The 13,849-nt window shown below is 35.9% G+C and overlaps 1 protein-coding gene across 1 annotated transcript in view; it reads right to left on the bottom strand.

The window, feature by feature from the left end:
• LOC134006302 (butyrophilin-like protein 2) overlaps positions 1-9,876 on the bottom strand; it is a 40,738-nt gene extending 30,862 nt beyond the window's left edge. The window contains exons 1-4 of the mRNA XM_062445387.1: positions 9,869-9,876; positions 6,974-7,046; positions 6,556-6,646; positions 5,788-6,129 (exon numbers count right to left, since the gene is read on the bottom strand). Of these exons, the coding sequence (XP_062301371.1) occupies positions 5,788-6,129; positions 6,556-6,646; positions 6,974-7,046; positions 9,869-9,876 (514 nt within the window). The remainder of the gene's footprint in view (positions 1-5,787; positions 6,130-6,555; positions 6,647-6,973; positions 7,047-9,868) is intronic.
• Between the last annotated feature and the right edge of the window lie 3,973 nt (positions 9,877-13,849).

Raw genomic sequence — 13,849 nt, 5'->3', positions numbered from 1 at the left:
CTCATGAGACAATATGAGCAACTGTCTCAGATTTACTCTAATAGCTACTTTAAGTCATTAAGTGTCTTTAATTAATTTAACTTAAAGAGACACAACATTCCCCCATGAGCAGCACTTGGCGGCAGCAGGAAGGAAAAACTTCCCTTTAACAGGAAGAAACTTCAATCTGAACTGGGCTCTAGGTGGATGTGAGTGAAACAGTGCACTTTGGAGATAGATTTAAAACTAAAGATAAAAAAGTAAGAGGTGGAAAACAAAATCAACATTAACTGGATGAACCTCATTTTTCTTGGTGTCAAACATCGTCTGAAGCGTCGTCTTTTCACCCTCGAGCTTCTGGACTGCAGCTTGTTTTTCTTCTATCTGAGAGGAGAGCTATGAAGAGACAAGTTCTCATATTAAAACATGTGATTGAAACATCAACATATGACACAAAAAGTCTGAATCATGCTGCATTTACATTTAAACAGGTCAGGTATTCATATAAAAGCCACTATAAGTATTATAGAGTCTAAGAGAATCTAACATGCTACACATTATTTACTGGGAGCTAAAGAATTGTTAAGAGTTTAGATTTCTTCTGTGAAATGTTCTAAATTAACATCCTGGTAAATTGTGACCTGTAAAATAAAGTGTTACTGACAAAACAATGTTTTATAATGTCATGAACCTTAACCTTTAGTTGGAGTAAAGTCATGTTTCTCTCTGTATACAGAGTGAAAACAGAAGAGAGCAGAGAGTCTGTCTGTCTCAGTATTTGTCCTCATTCACATTAAACTAGCTGGAGTGTTTCTGTAAGTGTTAAAACACAATGAACTATTCTGATATATGAAATAACAGACTCACTTTGTGGATCTGTTATTTTCTATATCAGAACACCTCAGACTACATTATTAGACTTATAGCAGGATTATTAAAGGATCAGTGTCGGCTGATTACCTGAACTGAGAACTGATGTTAAATTGTTTCCATGGATACTTGTCAGCCAATCAGATCATTTTCACTTTCTTGTTATAAATACTAGTGTTGCTGAAATGTTGATATGTTATTATTTCTGATTGGTTGATTAGTTCATACTCTGGTTATAAATACATAATGTTGCTGGTTGTTTCATTGTTTGTATTTCAACACATATTAAGCAGAGGAAGCTGCAGCACTCACATATCAAACTCTGGTTTCTGCTGACTCAGCAGTTTGTCATTCAGGTGAACACAATCAACATCACAGCAGTGATCAATTAAACTACCATCATGTATCACACTGACACACTGAGACTGGTTATGTGTGTGTATCACTAATATCTGTAATTCATTAACGTCAGCCATCTTCATTCAGACACTTCATTATGATCACATTCACCTCTTCTTGTTTCTCCTGCAGCTTTCTGTCAGTATCAGCTTGTTTTCTCTCCCACTGTGAATGAAGAGAGACATGGAGAAAGACTAGATGAGAGACATGCTGTTTTTTAAGACATGGTTTAATTATACAACACAATCACAGCTAAGATAGAAACTCAAGGCTACTTAAAGGTCTGATTCATTCAGCATTTGAATTGAAGTACAAGTACATGTTTGGGTTTTGGTCTCAGTCTTGACTTGGACTCCACTAAGTATAATCTGGACCACACAGAGAATATAAACATATGTTCTATATGTGTGAGAACACAGAAGACATCTAGTGTTAGTTTTTTTGTAGTTATTTAACATTTGGAGGAATTAAAAACAAATGAATAATACAGCTAAACAAAGCTGAACAAATCAATATGTTACTGCAAAGATATAAAAAGTATAAATGGCAGCTTAATACATTAATAATGATTAAAGCAATTAACATAGCTGATCATGATCTGAAACTTTTTTTTGTTTTGTTTATTCTGCCCTCCCTTTTCTCTGCTCTGCTTTTCATCCTGGAGCTGAGTTAAGAAACATCTTTGATATTTGAGGAAATTACAACATGACAGCAGTGACAGACTAAAAATCTAATGCAAGTGAAATTACCCTTTAATGCATATAAAAAACACCTGATTGAAAATGAATAGTAATGTTTTTAGTTTGAAAAATATAAAGTATTTAAAGGAAACATTTAACAAGGAATTGCAAACAAGCAAGAGGGCGGCTAGATAAAAAATAAATATGAACCTCCTGTTTCTTCTTCACTAGCTCCTTCTTCAGGTCCTGAAGCGTCTGCTTGTCGATGAACTGCCACTCTAGCTGCCATTATGAGGAAGAGAGAGGAGACACAAGTTTAGAGACCTGTTTATTGTTAGGACGTGATTGAACAAATAACAATATGAATATAAAACATAATCTTATATTGAGATTTCTGTGGATTTTAATACAATAGAGAAAGTTTTTCTGTAGTAGAAAAATTTTCAGTCCCTTCATGAGTGAGAGAATGAAACACTGCCATGATTATAAATGACGCATTGAGACAAAGTGCTGCACAGTTCCGTCTCTGTAGGTTTGTGTTGTTGAGTTCTGCTGAGTCATTTAATTTCTGGACTGGAGCAGTTTGATCTCTGTCAACTGAGACTAAGGAGATAAATACAGAAATAAATAAAAAAATCAAACAGAAATTTCACATCAGTTTTCACACCCACTTCTTGCAGTGATTGGTCAGGGTTATAGTAGTTTGTTTAAAATGTGTTTATCGCTTCATTAATTCAATCTCTTTAGTCTCAGTTCTGTATCACTAAATTAGAATTAAAATGCATCTCAAGAACAAAACATGAAACGCTACTTTTGAAAGATAAATTGTATAGGGTTAGGGTTAGGCCACGATACACAGATTAATGATCAGTAATCTCTCATATTAACATAATATGAAGTTATACTATGAATAAATTGACTGTTGCAGCCTGCTGTCATTTGCAGACGAAGATAAAACAGGAACTCAAAACACAAAACAGACCTCAAGTATTGTTTCTTCATGAAAATATTTAAGTGGCTCTTGGTTTCTTTTTCCTCCGCTGCAAATGGATCAGTTGTGTTTTAACTCACATGTTTGTTCTTCTTTTCTTGTTTTCCCTTGTTCTGTTCTGACACTGCTGGAGTTTCTGGCGGAATATCTGTTTTTGCTGCATTGAGAGGCTGCATTTCATCTATGCTTTTCTTGGTCTCTGTGTAAAAAAAATAGCAGTGACATTAAATCATAAAAAAGACTTTTACTTTCATTTCAGGAAGTTTGATTTTAGTCTAACATTAGATACGAAACGTCTGGCAATTGGAACATTGATTTCCTAGGCTGTGCACACACACTTGCAGGGAGTGTTGGCTAATTACTTGAACTGAGAACTGTGTTTCCATGTAAACTTGTCAGCCAATCAGAGCCTTCTTCATACTCTGGTTATAAATACATAATGTTGCTGGTTGTTTCATTGTTTGTATTTCAACACATATTAAGCAGAGGAAGCTGCAGCACTCACATATCAAACTCTGGTTTCTGCTGACTCAGCAGTTTGTCATTCAGGTGGACAGAATCAACATCACAGCAGTGATAAATTAAACTACCATCATGTATCACACTGACACACTGTGACTGCTTATGTGTGTGTATCACTAATATCTGTTATTCATTAATGTCAGCCATCTTCATTCAGACACTTCATTATGATCACATTAAGGAATTACAAGTAGGCAAGAGGGCGGCTAGAAAAAAAACAAATATGAACCTCCTGTTTCTTCTCCACTAGCTCCTCCTTCAGGGTCTGAAGCGTCTGCTTGGTAATGAACTGCCGCTGCCAATAAGAGAAAGTGAGAGGAGACAAATCTGGATACTAAATAAGACACCTTACCATGTCACTGAACAGATTACAACATAAGTATGAAACATATCTCATGCTCAGATTTTTGTGGATTTTTTATTTCAATCCTGTTGAGAAAGTTTTCCTGTAATAGAAATATTTTCAGTCCCTTCATGAGAGAGAATCAAACACTGTCATGATTATAAATGTTAAATGATTATAAAAGTTTGTGTTGTTGAGTTCTGCTGAGTCATTTAATTTCTGGACTAGAGCAGTTAGATTTCTTTCCACCTGAGATTAAGGAGAGAAATAAGGGGATAAAAAAAACCCAAAAACAGAAATTTTACATCAATTTTCACACGCACTTCTCGCAGTGATTGGTCAGTGTAAGTTTAAAATGTGTTTATCACTTCATCAATTCTATCCTTTCAGTCCAAGTTCTGTATCACTAAATTAGAATTAAAATTCATTTCAAGAACAGATACACAGATTAATGATCAGTAATTTCTCACATTAACATTTGCAGACGGAAATATGAACAGGAACTAAAAAATAAACTCAAACTAAAAACAAGTATTGTTTCTTTATGAAAATATTTAAGTGGCTTTTTTTCCCTTTCCTACACTGTAAAGGCCTCTGTTGTGTTTTAACTCATGTGTTTGTTTTTTTCTTCTTTTTTTTGTCAGTATAACATGAGATACAAAATGTCAAGCAATTTGACATCTTGCAAGAACTACATAACCAAAATATTTAAGATAAAAAACAGCAGAAAAAAAATGTATGTATTTCATATAAAAATTTCCCTTAAACACTGTGAGAGTCACTGCAGTTCATTTGTGACTTACTGGTCATGTCTTCTCTCCATTTCCTCACAAAAAAGACTGAAACTGCAACAATCAACACGACGCAAAGAACCAAACCAACAGCCAAACCGATTGTGGCAGGAGAGGAACTGGATTGGACTTTAAGGAAATCATCTGTAAAAGATACAACACACAGAATAATGTAAATTATTTATCTATTTTTAATTTATACAATATTAAAAGTAAACCCAACATTTGAGACAACGGCCTCTTTTACCTGGAACAATAATGTATGTCTCTCTGATCATTTTTTTAATATTATCATTAATAATAGTATTATTAATAATATTATTTTTTGACCACTGTTGGAATAAAATATAATTTAATAAATACACAAGCGTCCGTGATGTTCATTAAAATAGATATATTGTATTATAATAATAATATTTATTAAATGATATTTTATTCCAACAGTGGTCAAAAAAATGAAAGAAACCACATCTATTACAGCACCGGAGGTCAGGAGTGGATAAACCCGGTTGAAAGAGTTCCCGCCCGTATGGGCAGAGATCCGCAAGCACAAACTCCCTGAGCGCGAGAGGAAGAACCCGAGTGTGAGCGCAGGAAATCTGCGCGAGCAGCGTTGTAACCGAGTGCGAGGACACAGTGCGAGCATGCGCACAGCAAATTTGAGCGCGAGAGCAGAGTTTTGAGAGTAAATATCACAAAATCTGAGCATGAAATCAATAAATACTGCTCTCAAATCCATTTAATATGCTCTTGAATTAAGATAGGGAATAAACTCCATATCATTGACGCTATCATTTCCACCTGTGCTTTTACTGCTTTGAAAGGTCAAAATGTCTGCTGTGAAAAAGGCCTATGGTTCAATCTTAGCTCACCAACTGTAACTGGGCTTGTATTTCCCTGTAAACCATCAAGGTGTGCATGAACATAAGAGGGATTCTCATTTTCTCAAGAGTTTGGAAGGTGAAGTCTTTCCAAAACCAAAATCACAAGGAGGAACACAATTATAAGGTATGGAATAAACTGTTTATTTGTCTACCCTAATGCTGACTTCAGTGTGGCATGGCTAAGGAATAAGGACTTAAGAACTGTGGTTTTATTCTTCATCTCTGAACAAAAATGGCTGAAAGCTGTGTTGATCCTTCCCACATTATTTATACTTTGCATAGACTACACCAATCTGCACTATAAATGTGTACAAAAGTGTCCACTTACCAACAACAAGCTCAACAAAGGATTCTTTATTGAGTTTTGGAATTAAGCATCTGTATTTTCCCCCATCAGATAGTTTCACTTTAGAGAGTTTCAGTGAAATGTTTCCCTGCTTCAGCTCATCGATGAACAGTGATGTTCTCCCCCTATAAGATGGATGTATAGTATTCATGAGTTCCTGACCAGCACGGCACACATGGACATATATGGAGTCTAAGTCAGATCTCGTCCACTCCACTGTCAGTGCGGAAACATCCTCTGCAGGTTGCAGTTGACATGGCAAAATGACATCATGGCCAACTGTTGCTACTATTGGCTGAGACGGGCCAATCGACTGGGACTGACCTGGAAAGAAACACAAATGTTAATTCCTGCAGTAAGCATGAGACAAATAAATCTGTTCATCCCTTTAAGGCTATTTTCATTTAAAATTCATTAGAAGTGTAGTGTCTGACACAACTGAAGGACAGTGGTTTGCTGACACATATCATAACATTCATGTATCAAAAGTTTTCATATTGTTCATCTATATTTATGTACAGATTTTATTTGATAGTCACATTATAGACTTGGCTCAAGAAAGGGTAATGTCGGTCAGACAGGCAATCCATCCACTTACCACTGACTGGATGGATGACCCTTAAAGTTTGCTGAGTTTGCTGACTCCCTGAGCTTATTTCTAACACAACCATGAGGTCCACATGTATAGTTTTGAGTGAAATGTCTCAACCACAGTTGGATGGATTGCCATGAAATTTGTGTTTAAGTTACCTCTACAAGAGTGTGTTAGGAGAAGATGGAGAACCAAAACAAGTGGAGATTGAAGGGATGGTCTGTTTGTCTGGTGAAGCATTATGCAGTTCTGAAATATGGAAAGAGACATGCTTTAAAATTAGTGTTTAGTTCAAGTGACAAGTCCAGTCAAAAATAAAGCCATTACTGAGTAAGTTTAGAAACCGTCGTGATTGATCATGATTGCAATCAAAAATGGTCGATTTTACAGCAGGTTCTCTCAAAATTGTAAAGTAATTTGCAGAGTTGTATGTGTTTTTTACTGTAAAATTGCAGGCATGGGCAAAAATTGAAAGTCCTCAGGATTAATTAATCAGCTTTACTGACCTGTTTAGATGTGCAGCAGAAGACATGAATTACTGTCAGATCCTGATCAATCCGGTGTTAATCAAGTAACCACTGCTATACCGCTTGTGTAAATGCGCACAGCCTCTTTCTCAGTTTGGAGACGCACTTTGGCACACAGTGAGCTGTGGGCAACAAACAGAACATTAGTACTGATGTTTCTGTGTAATCCTTAATACATCCAATAACAACAAAATTATTGTAAGATTTAGGCATTAAACCGACACATTTCCAACCTGCATGAGTCACATTAATATCTGTATTTTGACATTTTTGCATTATAGTAAAATAATCAAAATATATGAAAGTGGGTTTGTGGTTGTGGATAGCTGTGTGTGTGTGCATCTCTGCAAATTGAAGATGTGCTCCACTTATAAATGCAAGCAAGACGCAGAACAAGGGGCAAATTGCTCTCAGCTTTAGATAAGCAAAGAATATTTTGTGGACAATACCTTAAGTCGGAGCGGATTGAAAATGCAATTTAAGATGCCTATAATATTCTCAGGGTAAGCCTCTGATGGACTGATATATATTCTGATAGCGGGGCAGCACGTCCAATCCACATGTCAATGTATCCTTGGGCAAGCTACTTGACCCCAAATTGCTCCCTATGTCTGCATCAAAAATGTGTCAACAATGTTAGTTTCCTCCATGATGAGCAGTGTATGAATGTTTTTATGAAAGGTTGAATGTGACATGTAGTGTAAAATGTCTTTGAGAAGTTAAAGGACTAGAACATTTCTATAAGTACAGTCCATTTACCATACTCTTCTCATTCATCCATAATTGAATTTGAGTGCGTTACTGAGGTTAAAATGTAACTTCTGTCAGCGCAAATTGACCTATAGAGAGTTCTGTAGCCGCCCAAGCATATGTAATCGTATCTATGTATTGTGCAATCAAAAAGTTATACTTTCACTTTTGTTACCAGCATGTTTAAGATTGTTTCTTATTGAATTTTGAAATATTTTAACATTGCTGGACTTCTTTTATCTTTTACCCTTCACTAGAGTCCTCTCTACAAAGTCCAATATCTTTAATATTGTTCATAAATATGATAAAACTTTTCATGATCCGCCAATATGATGGCAAAACTAATACACTTCCTATTCAAATAGCCATAATCATATTGCATCACTCCACATTTGAAATACATTTCATGTGTGGTGTGGTTTTTATCATTATGCCACATAAAGATAAAAGTGTTCAAGCTCAAAACATGTGAGTCATATAGACTTTACTAATGTAACTAATGTAACAAAGCCGTGTTAGTCTGCAGAGTAACCAAAGCGTTCACAATTTTTTCTCACACAATGGTTTTAAAATATGCTTAATAATATAGTACAGAGTATTACTGTAGAACTCAGTTTGAATTGAGACAGAGTTTTAAAAGGAAAGTTAGATGAAACAGTAGAAAAAGCAAAATTGAATTCAGAAGACGACTTACCTGCTGCCAGATGTGTCGGTTATTTAGACTGCACAGGTAAAGTCTGTAAATCATTGACTGACTCCTGACCTGATATTGCTCTGGCTTATCAACTGCTGACTGATAATGTGTTGCAAGGTAGTAATGGTTGAGCTTTTCTTCCCTTTCACTTCCGAGTGTTTTTTCCTGCTATTGTGTTGTTTTTGCATCTGAAATAGAGGAAATGTGTAGTTAGATGAGAAAGCCAACACAAACATTAACACTGACATCCTACGTACAGTCAAATTTCCATTTCTGTATTAACCTTTTTCCTGCAAGATAATCAATAACTCTTCCATATATACTGCGATGTCTCTTATACAGCTTCCACTTCTTGCATTTTGTTCCCCTTTTTCCAACTTTCGCTTCTTTATAATCAGGGTCAACATGAGTTATGCATTTCAGATAACCTTTTCTATTTCTTCTTTCCTAACAGACAGCAAACTAATTTTGTCTACACAAACAAAATGCGACACATCTTACCTCAAAAAGAACAATGTGGTTACAGCATATAAAAGAGTCAGGCATTCCCACAATGTTTGGGAGCAGAGAAAAAGGTTGATTTTTACACAACTTTGAAGCCTAATTTCATATATTTGGCGATTTTTTTAATAATTCAAATTTGGCAGGGTGGTTAACAACACACTTTTCTATGGTATGTCAAACTCAGAACATATATTTATTCTTACTTTACACGGACTTTAAGTACCAGCCGTGCATATTCAACACCACCCTTTCCATAGCAACTGTGCTGGAGAATGCTTTGCTTCTCAGTGAGCTAGTTTGCTTAAGGGGGCAATGGTGCATGTGTACCCCACTGAGTTTGGAGACTCCCCTTGCTGGACGAGCAGAGACTTCACCTCCGTGTTCAACCAACCACAAATTATCGGATCTGAAGGAGAGCCGGCTGCAGCAACCCAGCACTCTCAATTTGCCTGCAGAAGGAATCCTCTTTTTCTCTTCTAGTTAAATTCTTGTGAAATTATGTTTTTGTAGAGAAATAACTGAATAATCTTCTTTAATTCCCGCGGCTCCACTACAAATTAGGAATTACAAATGGCTGCACTCTCAGTAGGCCGGCGCCCCACACACAGGAAGTACATATAGAAATTAATAAAATACCATTTGAAATCGTTTTATAATGAATGCTGGTGCTGACAGACTAACAGCATTAGCATTGACAGCACTAGCATTTTACAAGCACATTTTTATTTCATAATTATTACACATATTATTATATAAGCTGCAATCACTGATAAAACGTTGTTCAGTATTTGTTTCATCCCACCCCTACTTTCCCACTTGGGACTGATGTGTTTGTGCCACCCCAAGTGGAAAGTAAGTTATTTGTCGGTTAAAGAGTCAGACAACGTGCGTACAGTCTGCCGTCTATACATGCGTTCTCTGTGGACAAAAATAACCACTGCTCTCCCCTCCCAAAGTCACATCCACCATCTTGGATCTTGCATGATATCATCTCACCTGATCATGTCCGCCATAACACACACACACACACACACACACACACACACACACACACACACACACACACACACACACACACACACACACACATTGTATGTGTGTATAACCATATAGCTGCTGTTTTCTGTGTTCAGTCTAGTGGTAGGATAATGTTTATTGATTGAAACACTTATTGACTTTGCTGATTATTGTTTTAATAAATAAACATTGTAATAGTTTTGATGAGAAGTTCTTTCTGTCATTATTGTTCATAATTATTGTGATAGGTTGCTCATAGAGGGAATTAGTGCTCGGATTCAACCCCTCACTGTTCACTTGTGAGTGCTGACCAATGCTTGCAATATATAAATAAGTTAAACATTAAATACAATATGGTGATTGGCTCTGCTTTTCTGAGATGAGTTTCACCTTGAGTGTGTTTATGAACTGTTGAACTTTGAGCTTGTTTCTAGGCAACTGTTAATCATAACATAATACAGCTGCAATCAAAACTATCACTTTTTTCAGCAATTAAGGAAAAAGGGAGTGTTCATTAGTGTTACATCTGCTATTTTACTTCTGATAGACACTTTTGTAACAACAACAATATCAGACATTTCTATACAATTAAAGAATAAGACACACTTTGCAAAAGAAGGAGATTTGTGCCTGCCAATTGAAACATTCAATAGTCATCAAAGTGCATCTGCAGCAGCACTGTGGCCACTCTTCATGTTTTAAGTGCTGCTTCACCAATGAGTTCACATTAAGTTATATATAATATATATATTATATATTTGTAATGCTGGTTGTCTTTTTTCTGCAGCAGTGGTGAAGCATTATTTTATCTTCAGATTTGTCCCCATCACTAAAATTGTAATTGCATTATGAAGGGATCTTCTAATGCTCAGTAGGAACAGGAGGAATGATGGCAGCCAAAAAAAACCCAGAACAAAACAAAAAAAAGAACGTTTCAATTTTCATTTGGGCTCCTGACCTTTGTTTTAAGACAGAAGAACTGAACAATTGTGAACCCAACAGTGGATTATTTGATAAAAAACAACCCAACCCCCCCATTATTATCATGTTTAATGCAATGATTTACCTTTTAATTTAACTTGATTCATTTATTCCTCTCACCTATTTGACAAGCTCACATTCTACAGGGACACCTTGTGGCCACAAGTTGTCAAAGCAGTTCCCTTAATACATATGAGATCATTATGACATACAGTATGGTAAGGTCTATATAGTGACCAAACATGAATGTCTTTTCAAAACGTGTCTTATCCACAATCAGTTGATGTAGGTTTAAGTGACATGTTGAATGTAGGAGTTGTACTTAAACTGATGCACTGTTACTTTTATTTTATTAAAATATTTCAATTTACTTGCAGCAATGATGTGAAGAGGCTCTTCAGTTGGAAATTAAAAAAAGTAAAAATGCAGCTTCACTGTCCACAGAAAAGGTTACATTAACTGAAGGGGTACTTGAACCAATCAGAAAGTCAGTGATGATCAACCCCCCTGACTGAGCGCCTATAATTCGAAGATTTCAAACCACAGGAAGAGGAAGTTCTAAACTACGTTACATTTAAGCTGCATTCAGTCTGATGCTCAAACAGTCAGCAGCAAGACATCATGGAGGTCACAGCTCTCTGCTTCAGACTGTGTGAGTACTCACTTGTTATGGTTTCTTCTCTTTTCTTTTTATATGTTTTACATCAAAGCATCTCTGTCTAATGTACAACTCTGTTCCTTTGTTTATCCAGTGGTGTTTCAAATCATTCAGCTGGGGACACAATGGCAGAAAAATGGTAAGCAACAAATAAAACAAATGAATGAGATACTCTTACACATTTTGTTTGTTTGTTTGTTTTGTATCAGTCTTTCACCTAAAGATTCAATTAGAAGGTTGAAATGAACCTTTTGAATTTATTTTCACTCAATAATTAATGTTCACTTTGCTTTTGAATACCTGAATGTATCTTACAAAGAGACCCAATTTAAATTGTTTCTGTCACACCTACATCATTTGGGATTATGCAGTTACGGATGTTTCATTTGGGGCACTTTGTAAAAAATAGTTACCTCTCAGTTTCAGATGCAGTTTTTCTTCGTATCACTCCAAACAGACTGCAGCATTTTCAACGTGAATCAGTTTCTTTTTACTGTGATGGGTTTGTTCATTTGACTCAGTTGAAAGCAATCAGGAATACTGGGGAATTTAAACTGGAATGTGGTATTAAGAAGACGCCAACAGGATCCTTCTGCAGCCTCGACAGTATCTATCCTGAAGACAATGGGGAATACTGGTGTGAGACTGATGGAGGAGAAAGAAGCAACAGTGTCAACATCACTGTCACTGGTACAGTATGTTTCTAAAACCATGATATATCCATTATGATTTTTTTTAAATTATCTGTTTCTCACTCAGTATGTCCAGTACAACACTATAATACAGTCTGTAATGTATAAAATAGAATAATGGAAAATGTATAAGGGAAGATTTTAACACTGAACAATGAGCCATCATCTATGACCAATGTGAACAGCAGCTCAACTTCATCGTCTAACATTTATAACCATCCATGTGGGGTCAGGGTCAAACTGGAGCCTTTCTATCTCTTCCTAAAACTCTGACTCTGTGGTGAAATATAAAATGATCTCTTCAATTATAATACAAAATAACAAATTTACTTTGGTACAGATATGTACAAACTACTACCTACTGCTTTACTATTTTATTTCATTTTTAGCATAATTTTACCAATGTGTTCTGAATCTGAAAGTATTGCATTCAAGTTTTTCAGATTTTCTTCCCCCAATTTTCTACTGTGTCACTGCAACATATTCCTAACATTCTTTAATATGTTATAATGTATTAGTTGGTTCTGTGATCCTGGAGAGTCCTGTTCATCCTGTGATGGAGGGAGACAATGTGACGCTGCACTGCAGAAACAAAACAAACTCCACCAACCTCCGAGCTGAATTCTACAAAGATGGAGTCCTCATGCAGAGCAGTCCTGTAGCAGAGATGACCATTAACAGTGTTGCCCAGTCTGATGAAGGACTCTACAGGTGCAGCATCTCTGATGTGGGAACATCACCAGAGAGCTGGTTGGCTGTCAGAGGTGAGACATAAGTGTTGCCAAACAAAATGAAAATGACATTTTCTAGTTGTATGGCAGGAATTCATGCAGATCATACATGATGATGGTAAACCTTTAAATAACTGTTTAATGTATGAATACACAGTGTTATGTGTATTACAGCAAAACGTGTTTCTGTCACCTCTCAAACACCTCATGAAGGGAACCGTCCTGTCCTCCGTCGCTCCTCCATTTCCACTATGTTGTGGATTGCTGTCAGCATGTTAATAGTGTCCTTTGTGCTGCTGGTGTTGGGATTTCTTTGTATTTGGAGGCACAGTGGTACAGGTAAGTACTCCTCATAATATACTGTGTGTTAATAACTACCAAAATAAAGGAAACACTTGATGAGAAACATTCCATCAAATTTGTATTTCACTTTTTATCTTATCTTGTCATTGTTTTTCTTTTTGTTGTTATTTTTTCTTTTTCCAGCAGAGTCAGGTTCAGGTGATGACAATCAAATAGGTGAAGATGGTCAATATTATTTTATTATCATTATCACTGTAGTCTAGATTCCTGCATTAGTATCAATACAATGCCATTCTAAACTATCCTTTTTTTTAAAGTACAGGGCAAAAGATTACAAAAAACAGAATGTTTGTTTTTTTGTTTTATTCCAATCTTTTTCTTTTATGTTTCAGTTTGTGGAGATGACACTGCAGATGATCCAAGCAGTGTAACGTATGCAGTTGTGGTCACAAAAAAGAGACAAGACGAAGGTTTACACGATTTTCTATTTTAATCTTCCTTTGTGTTAATATTCTGGGGAATTATACAAATATATATTTTTCATTTTTCAGTAGACAAGCTCTACTTTCTGCATCTTAAATTGAGTTTAACCAGA

The sequence above is a fragment of the Scomber scombrus genome, chromosome 23 (genome assembly GCF_963691925.1).
Source record: "Scomber scombrus chromosome 23, fScoSco1.1, whole genome shotgun sequence".
Taxonomy (NCBI): Eukaryota; Metazoa; Chordata; class Actinopteri; order Scombriformes; family Scombridae; genus Scomber; species Scomber scombrus.
This window is presented reverse-complemented; position numbering and strand designations above follow the sequence as displayed.